Source organism: Vigna radiata, unplaced genomic scaffold (assembly GCF_000741045.1).
Source record: "Vigna radiata var. radiata cultivar VC1973A unplaced genomic scaffold, Vradiata_ver6 scaffold_321, whole genome shotgun sequence".
NCBI lineage: Eukaryota > Viridiplantae > Streptophyta > Magnoliopsida > Fabales > Fabaceae > Vigna > Vigna radiata.
In genome coordinates, this window is record NW_014543610.1 from 179,255 (window position 1) to 197,439 (window position 18,185).

The 18,185-nt window shown below is 34.1% G+C and overlaps 1 protein-coding gene across 1 annotated transcript; it reads left to right on the forward strand.

Moving 5' to 3' along the window:
• The first annotated feature begins 16,320 nt into the window (after nt 1-16,320).
• Nucleotides 16,321-17,940, forward strand: LOC106754636. Its single transcript, XM_022778015.1, has 3 exons — nt 16,321-16,627; nt 16,810-17,146; nt 17,790-17,940. Exons 1-3 carry the CDS (start codon nt 16,321-16,323, stop codon nt 17,938-17,940), a joined length of 795 nt encoding a protein of 264 aa, XP_022633736.1.
• Nucleotides 17,941-18,185: the final 245 nt, after the last annotated feature.

The window sequence follows — 18,185 nt, forward strand, 5'->3', positions numbered from 1 at the left end:
TTGCAGAATGGGAGATTGATATTATAAGTCCTTTCCCTCCAGCGTTAGCGTAGAAAAGGTTTATACTCATAGCGGTGGACTATTTCACCAAATGAGTAGAGATAGAAGCCTTCGCAACAATCAAAGCTAAGCGAGTAAAGACGTTCATCTAGAAGAATTTGATTTGCTAATTTAGTCCACCAAAGACCATAATCATGGATAACAGTTATGCAATTCACTAATAAAAGGCTAAGGGAATTTTAAGAAGGACTGGGCATAAAGCGTGTCATAAGCTCGATAGACCATCCTTAGGTGAACGACCAAGTAGATGTTGCAAATAAAGTGGTGGTGTCAAAATTGAAGCGAAGGGTAGGAAACCCAAAGGAACCTAGGTTGAGGAACTTCTGGACGTCCTATGGGCATACTAGTGCACACCGGAAAATCAACTTTCAACTTGACGTTTGGGTTTGATGCAATGCTCCCTATTGAAGAAAGTGAACAGATTGTACGAAGGCAAATCCAAGACATGAACTTTAATGACGAATGTTTAAGAATCGACTTGGACTTTAGCACAAGAGTTGAGAGATAATTCCAAAATGAAGGAAGAAGCCTACAAAAGGATGATGGCGCAAAGATACAATCCAAAAGTCAAACCTAGAAATTTTCTCAAAGTAGATCTAGTATGGAGGAAGAACGTAGAGGCCATGAAAGACCTGAGCGAGGAAACATTTGGAGCAAATTGGGAAGGCTCTTACCGTAATAAATGAAAACTTGGCAAATAACGTGAACTGACTAGAGCACTTAAACACTTGAAATTTTATTTCAGTTAACCTTTTTGTATGTTGGTGCACTCCTTCCTACTATCAGTATTTTCTCCTAAGTTGGGTTTTGACCAAGGTGGTTTTAACGATGCACCATCATCAAATAAAACAAAGTTCTCAATGTAAATTTTTTGTTGTCAAGGGTAAGGGATCATCTACTAGAGGCCCCACCTGGCGTTTTATTAATTCATTTGGTCTAGGGCTTATTCTTAGGAACCCCTCTAAGTAGTAGTACGATCGGCCAAGGGCGTGTTCATCGAAACCTTTCTCAAAAGTAATTAAGACAATTCATAAAGTCATGGACGTGTAAAGGTGAATGATCATAACAAGCAAGTAAATAAGAACATTAAAAAACGGAGAGCATAAACAACAATGAAGAGTGAAATGGATGGCCAATAATAACAAAAAGGGGCTAGTTACATCAGTTGTGATTTGTTTAAAAAACAAAAACTTGTGCTACTACCTAGCACTAATAATAGCCCAACCAATAATAAAAAAGAAAAAGAAATAAAAAAGTAAAAACCTAAGGTACTATTTCCTTCCATCAGTATTCTTATTGCCCGACTCTTCAGTAGGAAAATATGTCACTAGAATCAACTTCCCCTGGTAGAAGTCCTTACCAACGTCAAACTTCCCTTCGTCCAAAGGAGTCTTATAGAAGTAGGCTACTTGCTTCAAGGCCTTCTTAAATCCAAGTTGATGTTGCTCCGACAACCGCACTCAACCTCCTCCAAATCCTTGGCTAATTTATCTACAGTTTTTTTTTGTCCTTCAATTGGCCTAAGACTCTTGGACTCTTCCAACTCTTTGGCCAAACAGTCATCTTCCTGCATGCCAATTACTTCATTAATGTCTAACACCATTCAGTTTTGTACAACTCTCGCTTGACAGATGTCAGGCTAAAAGAAAACTTCTCACCCAAGCACACCTTGGTCCCGAAGATGCCATTATAATGAGGAAAAGACTTGTCCCCATCCTTCTTCCCTTGCTCGCCCAAGCGGTCAGATGAAGAGTTGTCTTTCTTATGGAGCCACGCCCTTGTCTTTTCTTTTCTATTTCCTATCCAGAGGAGGGTGACCGGTGTCAACATTTTACACAATCTGAATAGGAACAACAACCATGATGACAACGTTCCAAATCAATTTCAAGTTGTGGTTGCTCACTCGTCCTCACAACTTGTGAGCAAAATTTTGTAAACAGACTACAAACCTTGGTGGCACCACTACTGGAAGCCATGATATCTAAAATAAAATCAAACATTTAGTTAATTTAAAAACCAAACAACCTACTCAGAAGATGAGAAAACTACTCACTAAATATATCATCCCACAATTGAGTGGAATGATAAGCCTTAAGGATTTGTCAGAGATAGGGAGCCAACATAATAGTCACATAACATCGATCCTTGGATTGAACTAGATCTATCGATCTAGACCGGCGACGTGTCACATCACTCTGATAGGCATAGCTCTCGGGGCAATGTGAACCTTAAAAAAAGCATCCGGAAATCTCAACGAAGAATCACCAATTTGGAAACGTCACAAAAATTCATGAGCAAAACCCCTCCATGGCCAAGCTAAGAACCCGTACTAAAAGTTAAAACCCTCGCATTATAAGTAGAATCTGTTGAGAAACGGGTAGGCTTCGTTTTAACACCAAAAGGGGATGAATTGGTGAGTTTTCAAAATCAGAATCTTTTCGCAATCTTTACAAAACTTTACAAACTTTCTTGAATCGCGAGTAATAGAAAATTAAGTGCAGCGGAAAAACGAAGTTGACTACAAGAATTGTAAAGTCGACTGAATGTAAAAGAGTAGGGATAGAGAATTCAAACGCAGGTTTTTATACTGGTTCAGCCTCAATGCCTACATCCAGTGTCCTTCCAATACCAAGAAGCAAATGCACTATAATGGTCAAGGTTTTTACAACAAGGCTTTTATAGAAGACCTCCACGTCAAAAATATAAAACACCTCTCTAACCCTCTAACCAAAATATAGGCAGCGACAATGCAGCAATACTTGCAGCAAGATATTCCCTCTTCTGCAATCCGCAACCCACTTTGAACAATCCTCAAAGTGTACCAGACTCCACGAGTCCAACCCCTGTAGTCATACCAGGTAACAACAATCACCACGGATGCCAACAAGAATCTTGATCACCCCAGAAGCAGCTTAATTTGTAGATATTGATCAAGCAGTGTGTGCAACATAATTCTCCTTCAGAAACTCCTCAAAGAAAGATCACAACCGTCTTCTTGATGAGTTCTTGGAGCTCAATTCCTTTAAAGAACAATCTAAAACAGAATATGAAAGTGTTAGATTTTCAAAAGTTCTCTGGAACAACTCAGGTCTCGTCTATTTATAGATTTCTATAAAACAGACGCTCCTACACTCGATTACACTACTAATACAATCGACTAAATTAAATCAGTTATAACAATTAAGACCCAATAGCAGTGTTTCAATCAAACCAATTAATTCCATAGTCAAAGCAGTTGACTATCATTCCTTGCTCAACTAACTTTTAAAAATATAGTCATTATTATTCATGAGCACAACAAAATTTCAAATCAAGCAACTAATACAGTCGAATGCATGACACATATAGTCGACTATAACAAGTCAGATCATTTTGAAATTCTTTCCTTTACAAAATCTCACATAGCATTGTTTCACAAAATTTGTGCATAGTCACGAGCTTAATTCGATTTCCCCCATAATGAAGTCGACTTACAACTTGCAGTTATGCCACACAGTGTAAGTTCATAAAAGTGCATGTAGTTTTCATCTTTCAAAACATGTGTAATGCAACCAGATATGATGTAACATATATAAGCTCAGTAAATACGCATTCACACATCATTTTACACACAAGAGCATGTTCAACCAGATATCAAACAATATGCACAAAACATGTAAAGCATCAACAACATATGTGTTATTAAAAATGTGTTGTCCTCATTAAAAACCAGAGTGATATAGATATTGTGTTGTCAACAATCTCAACAAAATCACTAGTGCAAAAAAGGGTTATCACATTTATGTTTCTTGGCCTTTAACGCATAAAAAATATCGACGTTATATTAGGAGACGTTAAATTGACGTCAGATTTAAAAAATTTGACGTCAATGGTTGAATTTTGTCATTGTCCGACGTTAATAAACTTTTTTGTTTTTTTTTTAATTAATTGTGATCCATTATAAAAACTCTATGAGATCTGAAAAGCAGAAAAACAACAAATGTAGTCTAGTTTTTGGTATTTTATAAAGCATGAACTATGAATTATGAACTATGAACTATAAGCAAAAACACAAAAGCTATGACAATAGTAGTATTAACTTGTGATTTTTGGTTTTGAAAACTATGGTTATTGGTTTTGGTTGTATTTTTTTTACCACTCCTCAAACCCTTAGTTTTAGGAAAAAACACTACGAACTCTTACTTTGGGTCTTTGTGAAGTATAAAAATTATTTAGAAAGTGAACTGCAATAGATCTTCAAATGATCATAACATTTGCTCTGGTTGACCAATTTGCTATTATTATATATGGATTTTGAGTAGAAAAAAATTTCCAATCACGTGGCAGCCCGCATAGCTAGCTGTTCCTTCTAGATTTTCAAAACAAATGTTGTTTCCTATTTTTCATCATTTTTTTCTGTTTTCTTCAAACTTTGAAAAAATATTTCACATAATTAGAATTTGAACAAATTTTCAAGTCATTTGGAGTTGTTTTCAGTATACTCTTATTTTCTAAAGTTTGGATATAAAATGTGTAGTGTAGTATGAACAACAAACAAGAATAACAAACAAGTTCAACAAACAAGTTCTTGAAAATGAAAATGAAAACTAACCTTTAAAAATATGGGTTCGTCAGAATAAAGCGTTGTTGCCAGTGAGAGAGAAAGCAAAATGCACATATGAAGGAGAAGAACACGAAAACATTTGGTCAAAACAAACGAAAATCAAACCTATAGTAGTAAATCAACATGCATTTTTATAAAATGAAAGATAGATTACATGTGATGGTCGCCAAACTTCGTTCGAGAAAAGTTTGAGCAGAGAATAGGGTCTCACGCTAAGATAAAGTGAAAGAATTTTCATCCTCCCGCCCAAATTTTTATTCAACTCACTAACATATAGTATCTGATTCTAGGGAATTCAACGAACCTTTTGACGTCTAATTCTAGGGCATTCGACGTATGGAAGTACATTTTAACCTTTGTGCCAAAAATTTTCACGAAATTTACCTAATAGGACGTCAAACTTCTCAATATCTGATGTCTTATAACCAATTGACATCGGACTAGTCTAAGTCCTAGTCTGACGTCTTAATTGAACTTTTATTTACAAAAATGTCATTGGTCATTTTTAACGTTGGTTATTCAATGGTTGGACGTTGAACGCGTGACGTTATACACTATTTTTATAGTAGTGAATGCTTCAACTTTGGGGGCTTGAGGGGTATTCATATAAAGGGTGAAATAGCAAAGTAAATGTTGGTTAGTTTTGTGAAGCACGAAAGATTGCACAATAATATATTAAAACCTTTGATGATTATAAAAACTTTGAAGAATTCGAGTGGAATTTTATCATCATAACAATGCCCACTCTCCATCGTTTTCCTAAGGAAAATACTCTCCAAAAAAATGTTAAGAAACAAAATGTCAATGTTTAAAAGTCAAAATTAATAAATACTCAAAAAAATATGAAAAGACGAATGGTCAATCATTGCGAGCTTGTAAGCATCTTAGCATAAAGCCCTTGTCTTCTTGGTAGAATACTTCGACACGCGAATTTGTAAGCATCTTGATGTAAATCTCATGGTTGATTAGTCGTTAAGAAAGAAATTTGGTAATTAACTATGAGATTATAATGGTAAACAAGATTAAAATATGATAATTGAATTCTTATTAAGGTAAAATGCCTATTAAAAGGCCTACAAATATCGTGTATAGGTAAGACATTTACTACTTTTGAACATACTATATTTATTTAACTTTGCTATAGGCAAGACATTTACTACTTTTAAATATATTACATTTATTTAGTTTTGTCTTAACTGTACACTAACTTAAATATCAGAGTATCTTTAACAGGTGACCACCAGACAAGGAAAACTAAATGATTAAGAAAGCAAACTAACAAACCTAAGAAAAAAATGTGACCAAGCAAACATAAAAAGTGTAATTTGTATACCCTTAACCTTAATACAAAGAACAAGGTATAAATAATCTGATTATTTGAAAAAAACAACAAAAAGCAATATAAGGAAGAGATATCTATAAAATATATGGATTTAAAACCTTAGATTGAGAACAATTATACACTTTTTTTTTTCACTCGTTATAAGATACTAAATTTTTTCTTAAATTATTAGATAAAGTATATTTTTTTGTTCTTAGACCATTTTCAGAATTATTTTACTTTTAAACTATATACCTATTTCCTTTTTTATTTTATAAAAACCGTATAAAACATGTAAGTAAATGATAAAAAAAATATAGTTAATCATGAAATCACCACGAAATAACATTTTACATATAGTTTGTTAAATATGTCAAATGGTTCCAACTCGTGAATCAATTCACACGACTTCGAATTAGGTTTAGATTAAAAAAAATCAGTTTTTTAAAATATAGGTTAAACTAAAATTAGTTAACTTAACTCATAAATTAAACAGGTTCGAACGGCTTGACTCATAATCTATTAACAATAACTTTTTATTATATTTTTTATTTTTTTATAAGTTTTTTTATTATAATTATTTACTATTTTTAATTATGTAGGTTGACAATTTTATACTTTTAAATATTATAATATTGATAATAATATTTAAATAGTTTAAATATTTATATAGTTAAAATTATATAAATTGACAGTTTAGTTTTTAATTATTATCTTTATATATTATATTTGCGATAATATTTGATAAAATAAGTGAACAATATGATTATAAAAAAAAATCTAATAAAATATATCAAAATAATAAAATGTTTTTAAATAGATCGAATCATTAATTTATTAATTTCTGATAACTTGAGTTAGATTGTGAAATTTTTAACTCGATAAGCTAATTTCTTTTAAACTCAATCTATGATAAATTACTCATGTTATCCTCTTATAATTTGTTATATCATTTGTTAGTAAGAATATTTTAGATAAGTATAAGGAACAACTTGTGAAAATAATCTAATAACGGTGAACAATATTAGAGTCTTAAACTTAGAGACTGTAATAGTCTCTAAGTATAAAAATAAAAGTTTTAAAAAATAAAAAGTTAAATATATTTTTAATTTTTTAATTTTTGAAAATTGGAATAAGTTCATCTTTAAAACTTTGACCTAATTTAGTTCTCCTATTTTATAAATGTATGAATTTAGTCATTTTAATCAAATTTTGTTAACTTTATTTGATGTTTGAAATGCGTTTCTTAGTTAATATTAAAACAAAGATGTGTCAAACAGTTAAACAATCCAAATACTAAACGCCCTTGAAACATTAAATAAATCTAACAAAATTTAGTTAAAAAAACTAAATTCATATATTTATAAAGTTATAAAGTTAGGAAACTAAATTTGGTCAAAGTTTTGAAAAGAGATTAATTCAAATTTTCACTGAAAGTCAAGAGACAAAAAGATATTTAACACAAAGATAAATTTTTCAATCCTCTACAATGACTGCTGTCTCCTAGAAGCACAACCTTAAATCACTGGCGATAAAAAAAATTAATAATAAAAAAAAAAAGAAAAACACCCTTGAATGAGAAAGGAACTTGAACAGTTGTCTCCGCCATACCTTTATTCACATGGAAGTCTTCAAGGAAGGGACAAAAACACCTTTAATTATGGCCTGTAAGTGGGATAAGGTATGGGAAAAAACAAATAAACAAAGGAAGAATTAACGTGGCAAGTAGCAGGGCCTTCCAACCTTAATTCAACAATGGTTTTGAGGATTCTCAGAGTTTCGCCGCTGAACATAACGAATTCAAGATACGTTCGACCCCACACGGATTCTGCTTTATGTTCCAACATGCGCAAGTTTCGTGGGTCTGTAGCGCGTAAGGGGATGAGAACACGGAACACTTGTCTCCACTATTATATGCGTGTAAATAATAAATGTATTGGAATAGCATCATGATTTTTTTTTCTAGCTGCATCAATTTCTTACAATTTAATTTAAGTTAGATGGATCAAGTTAAATTGAACATGGACGTGTTTTTAAATCTCACGATTTAAGTTAAATTGATGGAGTTAAATTGATCAGGGGCGTTCTTTTAAATAGAAAAAGTTGCACATTTACTTTTATTATAATTTTTATTTTATAATAAGGAGTTAAAAGATTCAACAATAGTTTGTCTTAATAATAAAACCAAATAAGTGTCACTAGTGAGCTAGTTCTTGTGAAAAATATGTTTTCACTTGAATATGAAAATGATGCACACTTTACAAAGAAATTATTAGGAATACAAGTGAATTTGAGTTCTACTTTCATTTTTGTTATTTTCTACTTCTGTAGCATTTTGTTCTCGCTTAGGGATCCTAGGTGTTTGTTTATTATTCTCAGATAAAGTTTTCTTATTTATGAATGGATCCTAGGTGTTTGTTTATTATTCTCAGATAAAGTTTTCTTATTTATGAATTACATTCACATGCATGTAATTTTTCAGTCTTTGTTTTCTCCATTAACAAAATATAGTTTCTTTTGTTACGAATTTTAACTCATTATATATATAATAAATAATTAAATGTGTTAGGATTATTATATTTTATTAGTCAACTATAAATTGATCTAATTAAGTAAATGTAACTAAGGTCATATATGTAATGAAATATTTATTATGTAGAGACCAACAATAATTTAATTTATTAAAGAGGCCAAATTATAATTATTGAAACTCATAACGAAATAAATCTCGATCATGGCGGTTGCTGGCACAAGGACATGTGGTTGGGCTAGACATGTTTGACACATGGTGGCCTTTCTAGGACGAGCTCAATGTAGTAGTGTTGACACATGCAGTTACACCTAGTTTGGATACACATTACATGTCCATTAGTGATCAAAATAAAGAAGTAAAATTAAAATATTTTGAAATAAAGTAAAATAAAATTAATAATTAATTTTGAATAAATAAAATTTAATTTTGGTCTTGTTTATAATTTTTAAATGAGCTATTGATAATTAACAAATCACCAAAGTTAGTCTCCTTTATCTTTAGTAGTTCATAAAGAAATTATAAATGTTCCTGTTAATGCATGTATATTCATGCGAGTATTGGTTGGTCCAAATGAAGATTAATATTTGGTTTGATTGTATACGCCCATGTGATGGTAACATGTGATAATTATAATGTTTTATGTGTCAATAATAAAATCAATCTAAAGATAGGTTTGTTATTAGACATGTTCTTATTATCAGTGTTGATCATTACACCAAGATACCTCTAGCAATTAATATTATTGTCAAAAGATATGATATTGATGGGACATTGGATGTCTTGAGATAGGATAGACCATTATTTGAATTATATTTATATAATTATTAATTTTACGGTGTGAGCTTAATTCCTTTGTTTCTCTTGTATAAAATACAATTACGGTGGCTTCTATATCTGCCAACTTACATTCAGTTCTGGTCCTCAATGGTAGAAATTTTAAGGATTGGAAAGATAACATAGAGATAGTTCTTGGCTGCATAGATCTTGACCTCGTGTTAATGATTGAAAAACTTCATTCTCTTAAGGACTCAAGAAGAGGAGAGACTGAAGCAAGAAAAGACTAAAAGTTCTCACTTAACTAATACCCTAATGACAAGGGTAAAAGGAAGAAAGTTGAGAATCCTAAGAATGATGCTGCTAAAGGTCCATTACAAAAGAAACAAAAACAATGTTATAAATGTTTCTTTTGCAATAAAGTTGGATACATAAAGAAGGATTGTGTGAAATATCATGCTTGGCATGCAGAGAAAGGGTTACCTAGTCTACCAAAAGACAATTGATTCTGAAAGACGGATCTATTTGGAGATGTCAAATTGGTAGAAATGAAAGTCATAGGATGTTTTAGATTATTATTATGTACTGATTTTCTATTTTTGAATTTGAAAAACACTTCAGTTGTGTCGTCATTTAGGCGGAATTTGATTTCATTTGTTTATTTGGACAAATTTTGTTAATTATGTTAGCTTGAAAATAATGAATTCAGTTTGTTTTAAAATTCAAGTTTTGTTGAAACCAATTCACTTTTGGAAAATAATAATATATGTATTTATTATACGGTGACTTCCTATTGTGAATCCAAGAATATGGAATTGCATGATACTAAGCATAATATTCTTTAAGGATATTGAGTTTGGGGGGAAGAATAAGGTTAGAGGAAGAATAAATGAAAGTGAATTGATTCATAAAGTTCTTTATGATGAAGCAAGTTTAGAACCTCTAACAAGTTCAAAATATCTATAAAAACAAACTCAAGATCCTCAAGAACCTATGTTTCACAAGGAGTATATATGTATGCAAGACAATAAGGTTTGAAAACTTGTCCCATTACTAGAAGGTATAAACCCATTGGTAATAAGTGAATATTTAAGACCAAAAGAGATTCTATTGGTAATATAAAGGTGTATAAAGTTTGTATTGTGGCAAAGTGCTATACTCAAAAGGAAGGGCTTTGTATGTTGATAAGATACATAAGACTTTTAGTGTGAAGGATAATAAATCAAGGGATTCTCTAGTTTCTAAGGGAGACGAGTTCAGTCTCAATCAATGCCCAAAAGGAAATTTAGAAACTCAAGAAATGTAGAAGATTCCCTTTGTTTCAGTGGTATGGAGTTTGATGTATGTCCAAGTATGTAGCATCCGGATATATCATATATAGTTAGGGGGTTTTAGCTAGATATTTAAGCAATTTATGAATGGATCTTTAGAAAGTAGCTAATAAAGTTATGAGTTTTTTTTCAAGAAAACAAAGGTTTATAAGCTCACGTATATAGGGTCAGACCAGTTAGAGATCATAACGTATTCCAACAATTTTGCAAGATGCCAATGTAGTATAAGATCCACTTCATGTTACATTTTCATGCAAGCGGGTGGTGTGGTTTCTTGGCTCAATACCAAGCAAACCCTTATGGCTTTATCCACTATAATTGCAAAATTTGTAACATCCTATGAGGCATCAAATCAGGGTACATGGTTGATTTTTGTCACATGGTTGCGTATTATGAAAGGAGTTGAAAGTCCACTTAGGTTATATTGTGACATCAAATCAGTTCTTAAAAAAAGAGTACATAGTGGATGGATTTCCATATAACACTCAGGGACAAACTCCTTGATGGTATATCCTCTTAATAAGGCTCTAACACGCAAGGTCTTTCATGAGCATATTGCTCATATGTGTGTTTTACAGTTTGAGGAATCTTTGGTTCAGTGGGAGTTAGTAATATTTTTGTGTGTTTGTGTTCTATGTTTGATTTTCATGTATGCATACATTTTTCTTTATTACTCAGAAATTACACTATGTACGATAAGGTTATCATCTTAATCTCATTAAGATAAAGTAAGGACCAATTGAAAATAGATGTGTATAGCTCACCTTCACGTAAATTTCATGATGAATCCATGTGATTTGGTTCTGTCAACATTAATGATCATTGTCATGTTTCTTGCAATTGATTTGATGAAATCTATTGTGGTTCTACATGAGGATATAATCAATGGAAGAGACTTTTGAATATGCTCAAGATATATAATGGCAATTTTGAGCTCATAAAGTCTAACACATTTGTAAGGATATATATATTTGTGACCAGTAGGAGATTGTTAGTAATTTTGGATCATTCATATATATATAAAACAAATCATTAAATATGTTAGGGTCATTATATTTTATAAGTCAATTATAAAGTGACTATTAAGTAAATGTGGCTAAGGAAATATATGTCATGAAAAGTTTATTGTGTAGAGACCAGCAATAATTTAATTTGTTGAAGGGGCCAAATTATAATTATTGAAACTTAGAAAAAGTAACTATCGCAGTTACATAAAGGGGTCATGGTCCCCATCTATGAGCACGCTCATTGTTCCAATTCCTTTGTCTCTATGTCCATCAGGAAGGAAAATCAAGAAGGAATCTAAGGTGCTCTACATAGGAAGATCAGAGATCAATACAGGTTGTTTCTTTAATTATTCCCAATGTTTAATCCTTTAGGTACACTTCCACTTTACTGTTCTAAGGAATACTGGAAAATGCCCATGTTAAGGGTTTAATGCTAATTTATTGTTAATATGTGAATTATAATTTCTAACATCTTCCTTTTCTCTCTTCTTCTTCATGCTCTTTCTCTCTTTCCTTTCTTTCTCTTTTTTTTTTCTTTTTGTTATAATGCAACTATCTCTCCAATTTTGCAATGTGTTATGTACCTTAATTCTCTTTTAACCTACCTTATATATGTATATGAAGTCATTTCCTCTCTTAATTGTGATTTAATTTTCTTCTTCTTCTTTATTATGTTATATAGGATGTAATAACCAAAGGAAGATTGATTCAATTGGTTCAGTTAAATTGCAGGTTGGTTTATTTGTATTAGAATCATTCTCTATGTATTATTAATGTGAACGTTAGGACTCAAGTTTAGGCCATCCGTCTATGTTTGTCATAAAGCTAAACAAAAAAAGTTTCCCCTTTTCTCTAAGTACTTCAAAAACTATAAACATATTTGATTTTGTGCATGTGATTATTTGGAATCCCTGTTCTATTTCCATTAAATATTTTCTTACTATTATTGATTTCTTTTTCGGTTTTACCTAGATTGTTTCCAAACATGATAAAGTTGTTGTTTGAAAATATGTCACTGATTTCATTATTGAAGTTCAGATTCAATTACAAAGTTATTTGCATTGACAATGGAGCTGAGTTCATTATGTATGACTTATTTTCCAACAGATACATAATTCATCAAACAAATTATTATCTAGAAATCCTTAAACAAAATGGTATAAATAAACCTAAGCATCACCACGTTCTCAATGTTACTCGCTTTATTATTCAAATCCATCTTTCTACTATTTTTTTGGTAGTTTGCAGACCAACATGTTGTGTTTTTAGTTAATCATGTCATTTCCCTTATTAAACAATAATTCTCCCTATGAAAGTTTATATAAAATTTAAAAGTATTTGAATTAAAAACCTATAAAATTTAAATTAGTTCCTTTACACAATATAAATTTGTACATAATTTCAATTCAAAATTTTATATTTAGACTGAATTTAAATTTAATTCAATTCGAATTAGTTAAATGAAAGGGCTAGAGAAATTTTAAAACCATTGGCTCTTAAGTGAGGCAGACAGGCCCATAGAAATTAAAGGCAGCATAGCCTTGCGGGGAGGGGCTTTTACTAAGTCTGAGTACATTTTAGCTAAAACTCTCTTTCTCTCTCTCTAAAAGTTGGGTTGTTTAGAAGCTCTGCCTTCTCTTTAAGCCTTGCTCCATCTTCTCTCTACATTTTCTCAAATTTCTACCGTTGCTTTACAAATAGGTGGTGCCCCTACGTTCTTAGAGTCGAGGGCTTCTAATCCATCCGATTAGTTTTGCGTCTCTCCACTGATAAGGTATTGTCGAAATTACCTCTGTGCGAAGGTACTGTTAGAGCGTTTTCTAGGAACCGTGTTGTGAGAACCAAAAGGTGAGGGGAGTGATTGAGATGTTATTATTGCTTATGTAATGTTCTTGATCATCTTCTTGCTTTACTTTGAATCTTATTTTCCTTGTGGTGAGATGGGGTTGCCCTTATCATGTTAATTGGGTTACGTTTTAGACTTAGGATAGAGTGACTGTAATAAATATATAGATGTGTGTGTGTTTCTAGTATGTGAATAAATAGGGAGAAAGGAGGTTGCATACCGAGGGATGTAACTCTCTTGGTAGAATGAGATCCGTTGCAGGTTAGTGGTAAGAAGATAGGTTAAGGGATACAAGGAGTATCTAGATAATATTTTGTAGAGTTGTTTCTAGCGTAAGGGTTAAGGGTTTTAGTTACTGTGAGAAAGTTTTGGAAGAGAGAGTGACAGGGAATGGATGTTGGGAAATTGAAAGATTAAGAGAAAGAAGAGAAAAGGAGTTGGGTGGATGAGAAAGTGGAAATAATGGGGTTGAGCTTTAGTGGTTAAAAAGCAAAATAGTAAAAGAGGGTTGTGCATGGTTTATTATGCAGTACTTACGCGAATGTGAATCAGGGTCTTAACGGGAATGACCAAAAGACTACGAGTGTTGAAGTATAGAGAGGTGAGTGTTTTGAAGAAGTAGAGAACCAAAAGCAAATAGAGGGAGGTTGAGTGTGTGTGTGTGTGTGTGTGTGATGTTTACGTGAAGTTGAGAAAGAGAATGGTGATGAACGAAAAATAAAGAGAAAAGTTATTGTCTGGTGTGTGAGATGACAAAAATTAAGAAAATAAAATGGGGATGTATAATTAAGGTATGGATGAGTGGGCCATGTGAAATTGACATTTATTATGGCAGTATTTTATAGTAAGAAAGTAAAGTAAAGAAGTTACATGAGTATGAGAAAGTGATGATGAGTATTGGTTATTGTATTAACAGAAGAAGTATGATGTTTGAGAGAGAAGATGGATTTACGTGAAGTGGAAAAGGATATGGAAATTTTGGTCAATTGATGATGGACCCACTTGAAAGAATGATGATAATATTATAATAGGAAATTAGGTGGGCCATGTGGGGTCCACATGGGTAGTTATATAGTTTAATATTATAATAGGTTTTGTTATAGAAAAAGGAGAAATAAAAATATTGATGTGGCTTTAGTCTGGATGAGAAAAGTGAGTCATTAGGAAACTCACGATCAGGAGCTATGGATTTGTGCTCGAAGCGAAAAAAGTTTTTGGGTAAGGTGTGTCTTTCTTTTTATGCCTAGATTCGTGTGGGAAAGGAGTGGTATTTCTCTTGGGGTCTCACGAGTAATTGTCTTAATAATTAAATAATTACCCTTGTACGTTTTGGTAGAGAAAAAGGAATAGGACAGGTGTTGGTGAGGACTGACCTGATGAACAACCTATGACAAGGGCAGCTTAGTTGTAATGAATTTGCACATTTGGGATGGGTCACGTGAAACATTAGCTTCTAGTGTTGTATAACTAAATTAAATAATTATTATGTTGTAGTAACACTTTGTGGCTGATGAATTACATATATTATAGAGATTACGTGTGGAAACTAATGATAATTTTGTTGTAAGCTTTGTGATTGGGAAAAAATGTATATTGTTGAGATTATGTATATGTTGATTGTGGCAAAAATTTTATGATTGGAAAGTGATGAAATTACTATCCAAGTGGTAAACCAAGTTCCATCTATGTAGAATCTCTTGGTGAGATTCTTAGTGTTTTAGAATGAAAGTAAGAGCTTAGTCTTGGGGGTCTTCCTGACGCTCCAATGGTCTTTCTTCTCACGTAGAGAGGATGGAACCATGTGGTGAAGAGTAGCAGGAGGTCTTAGTCTTGAAGGCTTCCAATATGCTCCAGGGCACGAAACAGACTAACCTCGTGAGTGTGGCAGGGTGGGGGAGCCCAAGTACCACTTGGATGTGAGCAGAGAAGAATGAGGTTTCTTTGGAGACAGCTTTGGAAGGAGATAGAGATGCTGCAACTTAGTTTTCTAGGCTTTATTCCATTGAACTCAAGATATTTTGAAGAACTATGTTGTATTTCAAGTTTTAAATTCCTGTACTATTTTAAGGATGATTGCAATCCTAATTACTCTTGACTGCTTTCCTATATTATGCATGATGACGTCTTTATTATATATTCCTTTTCTATATAATTGGGATGTCACATTTATGGTATTAGAGCAGTTTCTGTCGTTAGAAAAATTCTATAGGTTGTGTGTGTGCCTTGCCTTTGATTGTGTACTCTTAGCCTATTGAGGAAATTGTTTCTATCTCTTTGAATTCAATTAATGGTTTCTTCTCTCTATGTAAACAAAAAGGAATGGCACCTAAGCCTGCTCCTCCTCCACCTCCTCAACCTGAGCCTTCAGAGCACACTAGAAGGTTGGAAGTTGTGCTTGAGGCGATGCAGCAACAGAATGTTGCTTTGGTGCAACAAAACACCATTGCTCTTCAGAACTTAGAGTCCGCCAGAGTGTCAACCGAGAACACTCATAGGTACCTCATAGAGATGATGATTAGTGGAGCGCACTTTTGGTGCTTCTCCTTCTACAGTCATTCCAGCTCGGGAGTGGAGCTTGGAGAGCTTTCTCCAACATCATCCCGCCAGGTCCACTATCAAATGCAGCCCTGACAAGGCCGATCACTGGTTCCAGGACCTAGAACGAATTTTTGAAGCAAAGGGGTGTCCAGATGAGAGGAAGTTGCCCTACACCCAATATCTGCTAACGGGAGAGGCTGGACATTGGTAGAATAGTGTGAAGACAATCCTCGAGAGGAACGGGACTCCTATCACTTGGGAGTTGTGCAGAACTAAATTTTAAACTGAATACTTCCCGGATAGCGTCATGTTTGCTAAGGAGGTAGAGTTTCTTGAGTTGGCACTGAACAACAGATCGGTGTCGGAGTATGTAGACCGTTTTAAACATCTGTTTCGCTTCAACACCATGACGGTAGATGAAGACTGGCAGTGCCGGAAGTTTGAGAACGGCCTAAGAAAGGAGATAAAATTACTTGTGAAGGGGTTGCGTATCAGGGAGTTCTCCGCCTTAGTGGAGATGGCCCGTGATATGGAGAAGACCAAGGGAGAGCCAGAAGGGCCTCAAATACAGCAGAACCAACCACTGAGGGTTGGTGGACGAGTGGTATCCAGAGGTGGCTCCAACTCTAGGAGGACCCCTTTCTCAAGACCTACTTCTTCTAGGTCCAGGAGTTCTTCCTCTCAGTCATCGGGGCAGTCCAATTTTGCTAGCCCCGTGAGATGCCTCAGCTAGAAGGGTACAAGAAGTGCAACTTTTGTGGGCGTGAAGGACACTATGGCTGAGACTGTCCTACAGTCAGGAGGACAGGACTGCAGCCACGCCAGGCTGGGAGGGCCATTGAGAGAGGTGGTACCAGACCCCAGGTAGCAGGGAGAGTTTATGCATTGACCGGAGCCAAGGCAGTTAGTGCTGGTAACTTGATTGTAAGCACTTATTTGTTGTTTGGAGCTTTGTGTGTCATATTGTTTGACTCGGGGGCGACACATTCTTTTGAGTCTGAGGCTTGTGTGGAGAGGCTTAGTCTAGTTGTCAGAGAGCTTCCGTGTAATATGGTGGTGTCTACACCAGCAGCTAGGTTGGTCAGGACATCTAATGTGTGCTCCAGATGTTCAATTAAGGTTGAGGGACGCAGGTTCAGGGTGAACCTTATTTTTTTACCTCTATAGGGGCTAGAGGTAATCCTAGGCATGAATTGGTTATCCGTCAATCATATTTTTCTAGATTGTGGGGGAAAGAAGTTGATATTCTCCAGTGAAGATGAGAACATTCCCTTATCACTGGGTGTGTTGAGACAAGACCTTATAGAGGGTGCTTGTTGCTTATTGATCATGTCTTACATAGACGGAGTTTAGGACTCAAACCCTTTAGCTCATGAAGACCAGAGTATAGATATTTCGGTGGTGAACGCCTTCCTGGACATATTCCCTGAGGAAGTCCCTGGTCTACCTCTTCCGAGAGAGGTAGAATTCTCTATAGACTTGGTCTCACGAGTAGGACCAATTTCTATATTCTCTTATAGGATGGCCCCGGTAGAGTTAGCTAAGTTGAAGAAGCAAATAGAAGAGCTACTAGAGAAAACAAATATCAGGCCCAATGTTTCACCTTAGGGTGCACCAGTCTTATTGGTGAAGAGAACGATGGCAGCTCTAGATTGTGTGTTGATTATAGGAAACTGAACAAGCTAACGATCAAGAACAAGTATCCGTTGCCAAGGATAGATGATCTGTTGGACCAATTTCATGGAGCAACTGTATTTTCAAAAATTAACTTGATAGATTGGGGTACCATAAAATCTTGGTAAAAGCTGATGAGGTTCAGAAGACAGCTTTCAGATCCAGATATGGCCATTATGGGTATGTAGTCATGCCTTTTGGTGTGACTAATGCTTCAGCCATCTTTATGGATTACATTGAACAGGATATTTAGACCATTCTTGGATCAATTTTTTGTAGGCTTAGCAGGCTATTATCGCTGCTTCATTGAAAATTTTGGTCGGATAGTAGCACCGCTGACGCAATTGACCAGGTAGGACCAACCCTTCGTTTGAACGGATAGATGTTAGTCTAACTTTCAGGAACTAAAGAGAAGGTTGACTAGTGCATTGGTGTTGATTATTCCTGACACAAGAAAACCCTTTGAGGTTTACTGTGAGGCCTCATATCAGGGGTTGG

What these genes read in the sequence shown, in the direction of transcription:
- LOC106754636 (XM_022778015.1), top strand. Translation starts at nt 16,321, where the DNA reads ATGTTTGCTAAGGAGGTAGAGTTTCTTGAGTTGGCACTGAACAACAGA. An exon ending in TGGACGAGTGGTATCCAGAG is followed by an intron (nt 16,628 to 16,809) that starts GTGGCTCCAACT and finishes ACTGTCCTACAG; the next exon opens with TCAGGAGGACAGGACTGCAG. An exon ending in ATTAAGGTTGAGGGACGCAG is followed by an intron (nt 17,147 to 17,789) that starts GTTCAGGGTGAA and finishes TTAACTTGATAG; the next exon opens with ATTGGGGTACCATAAAATCT.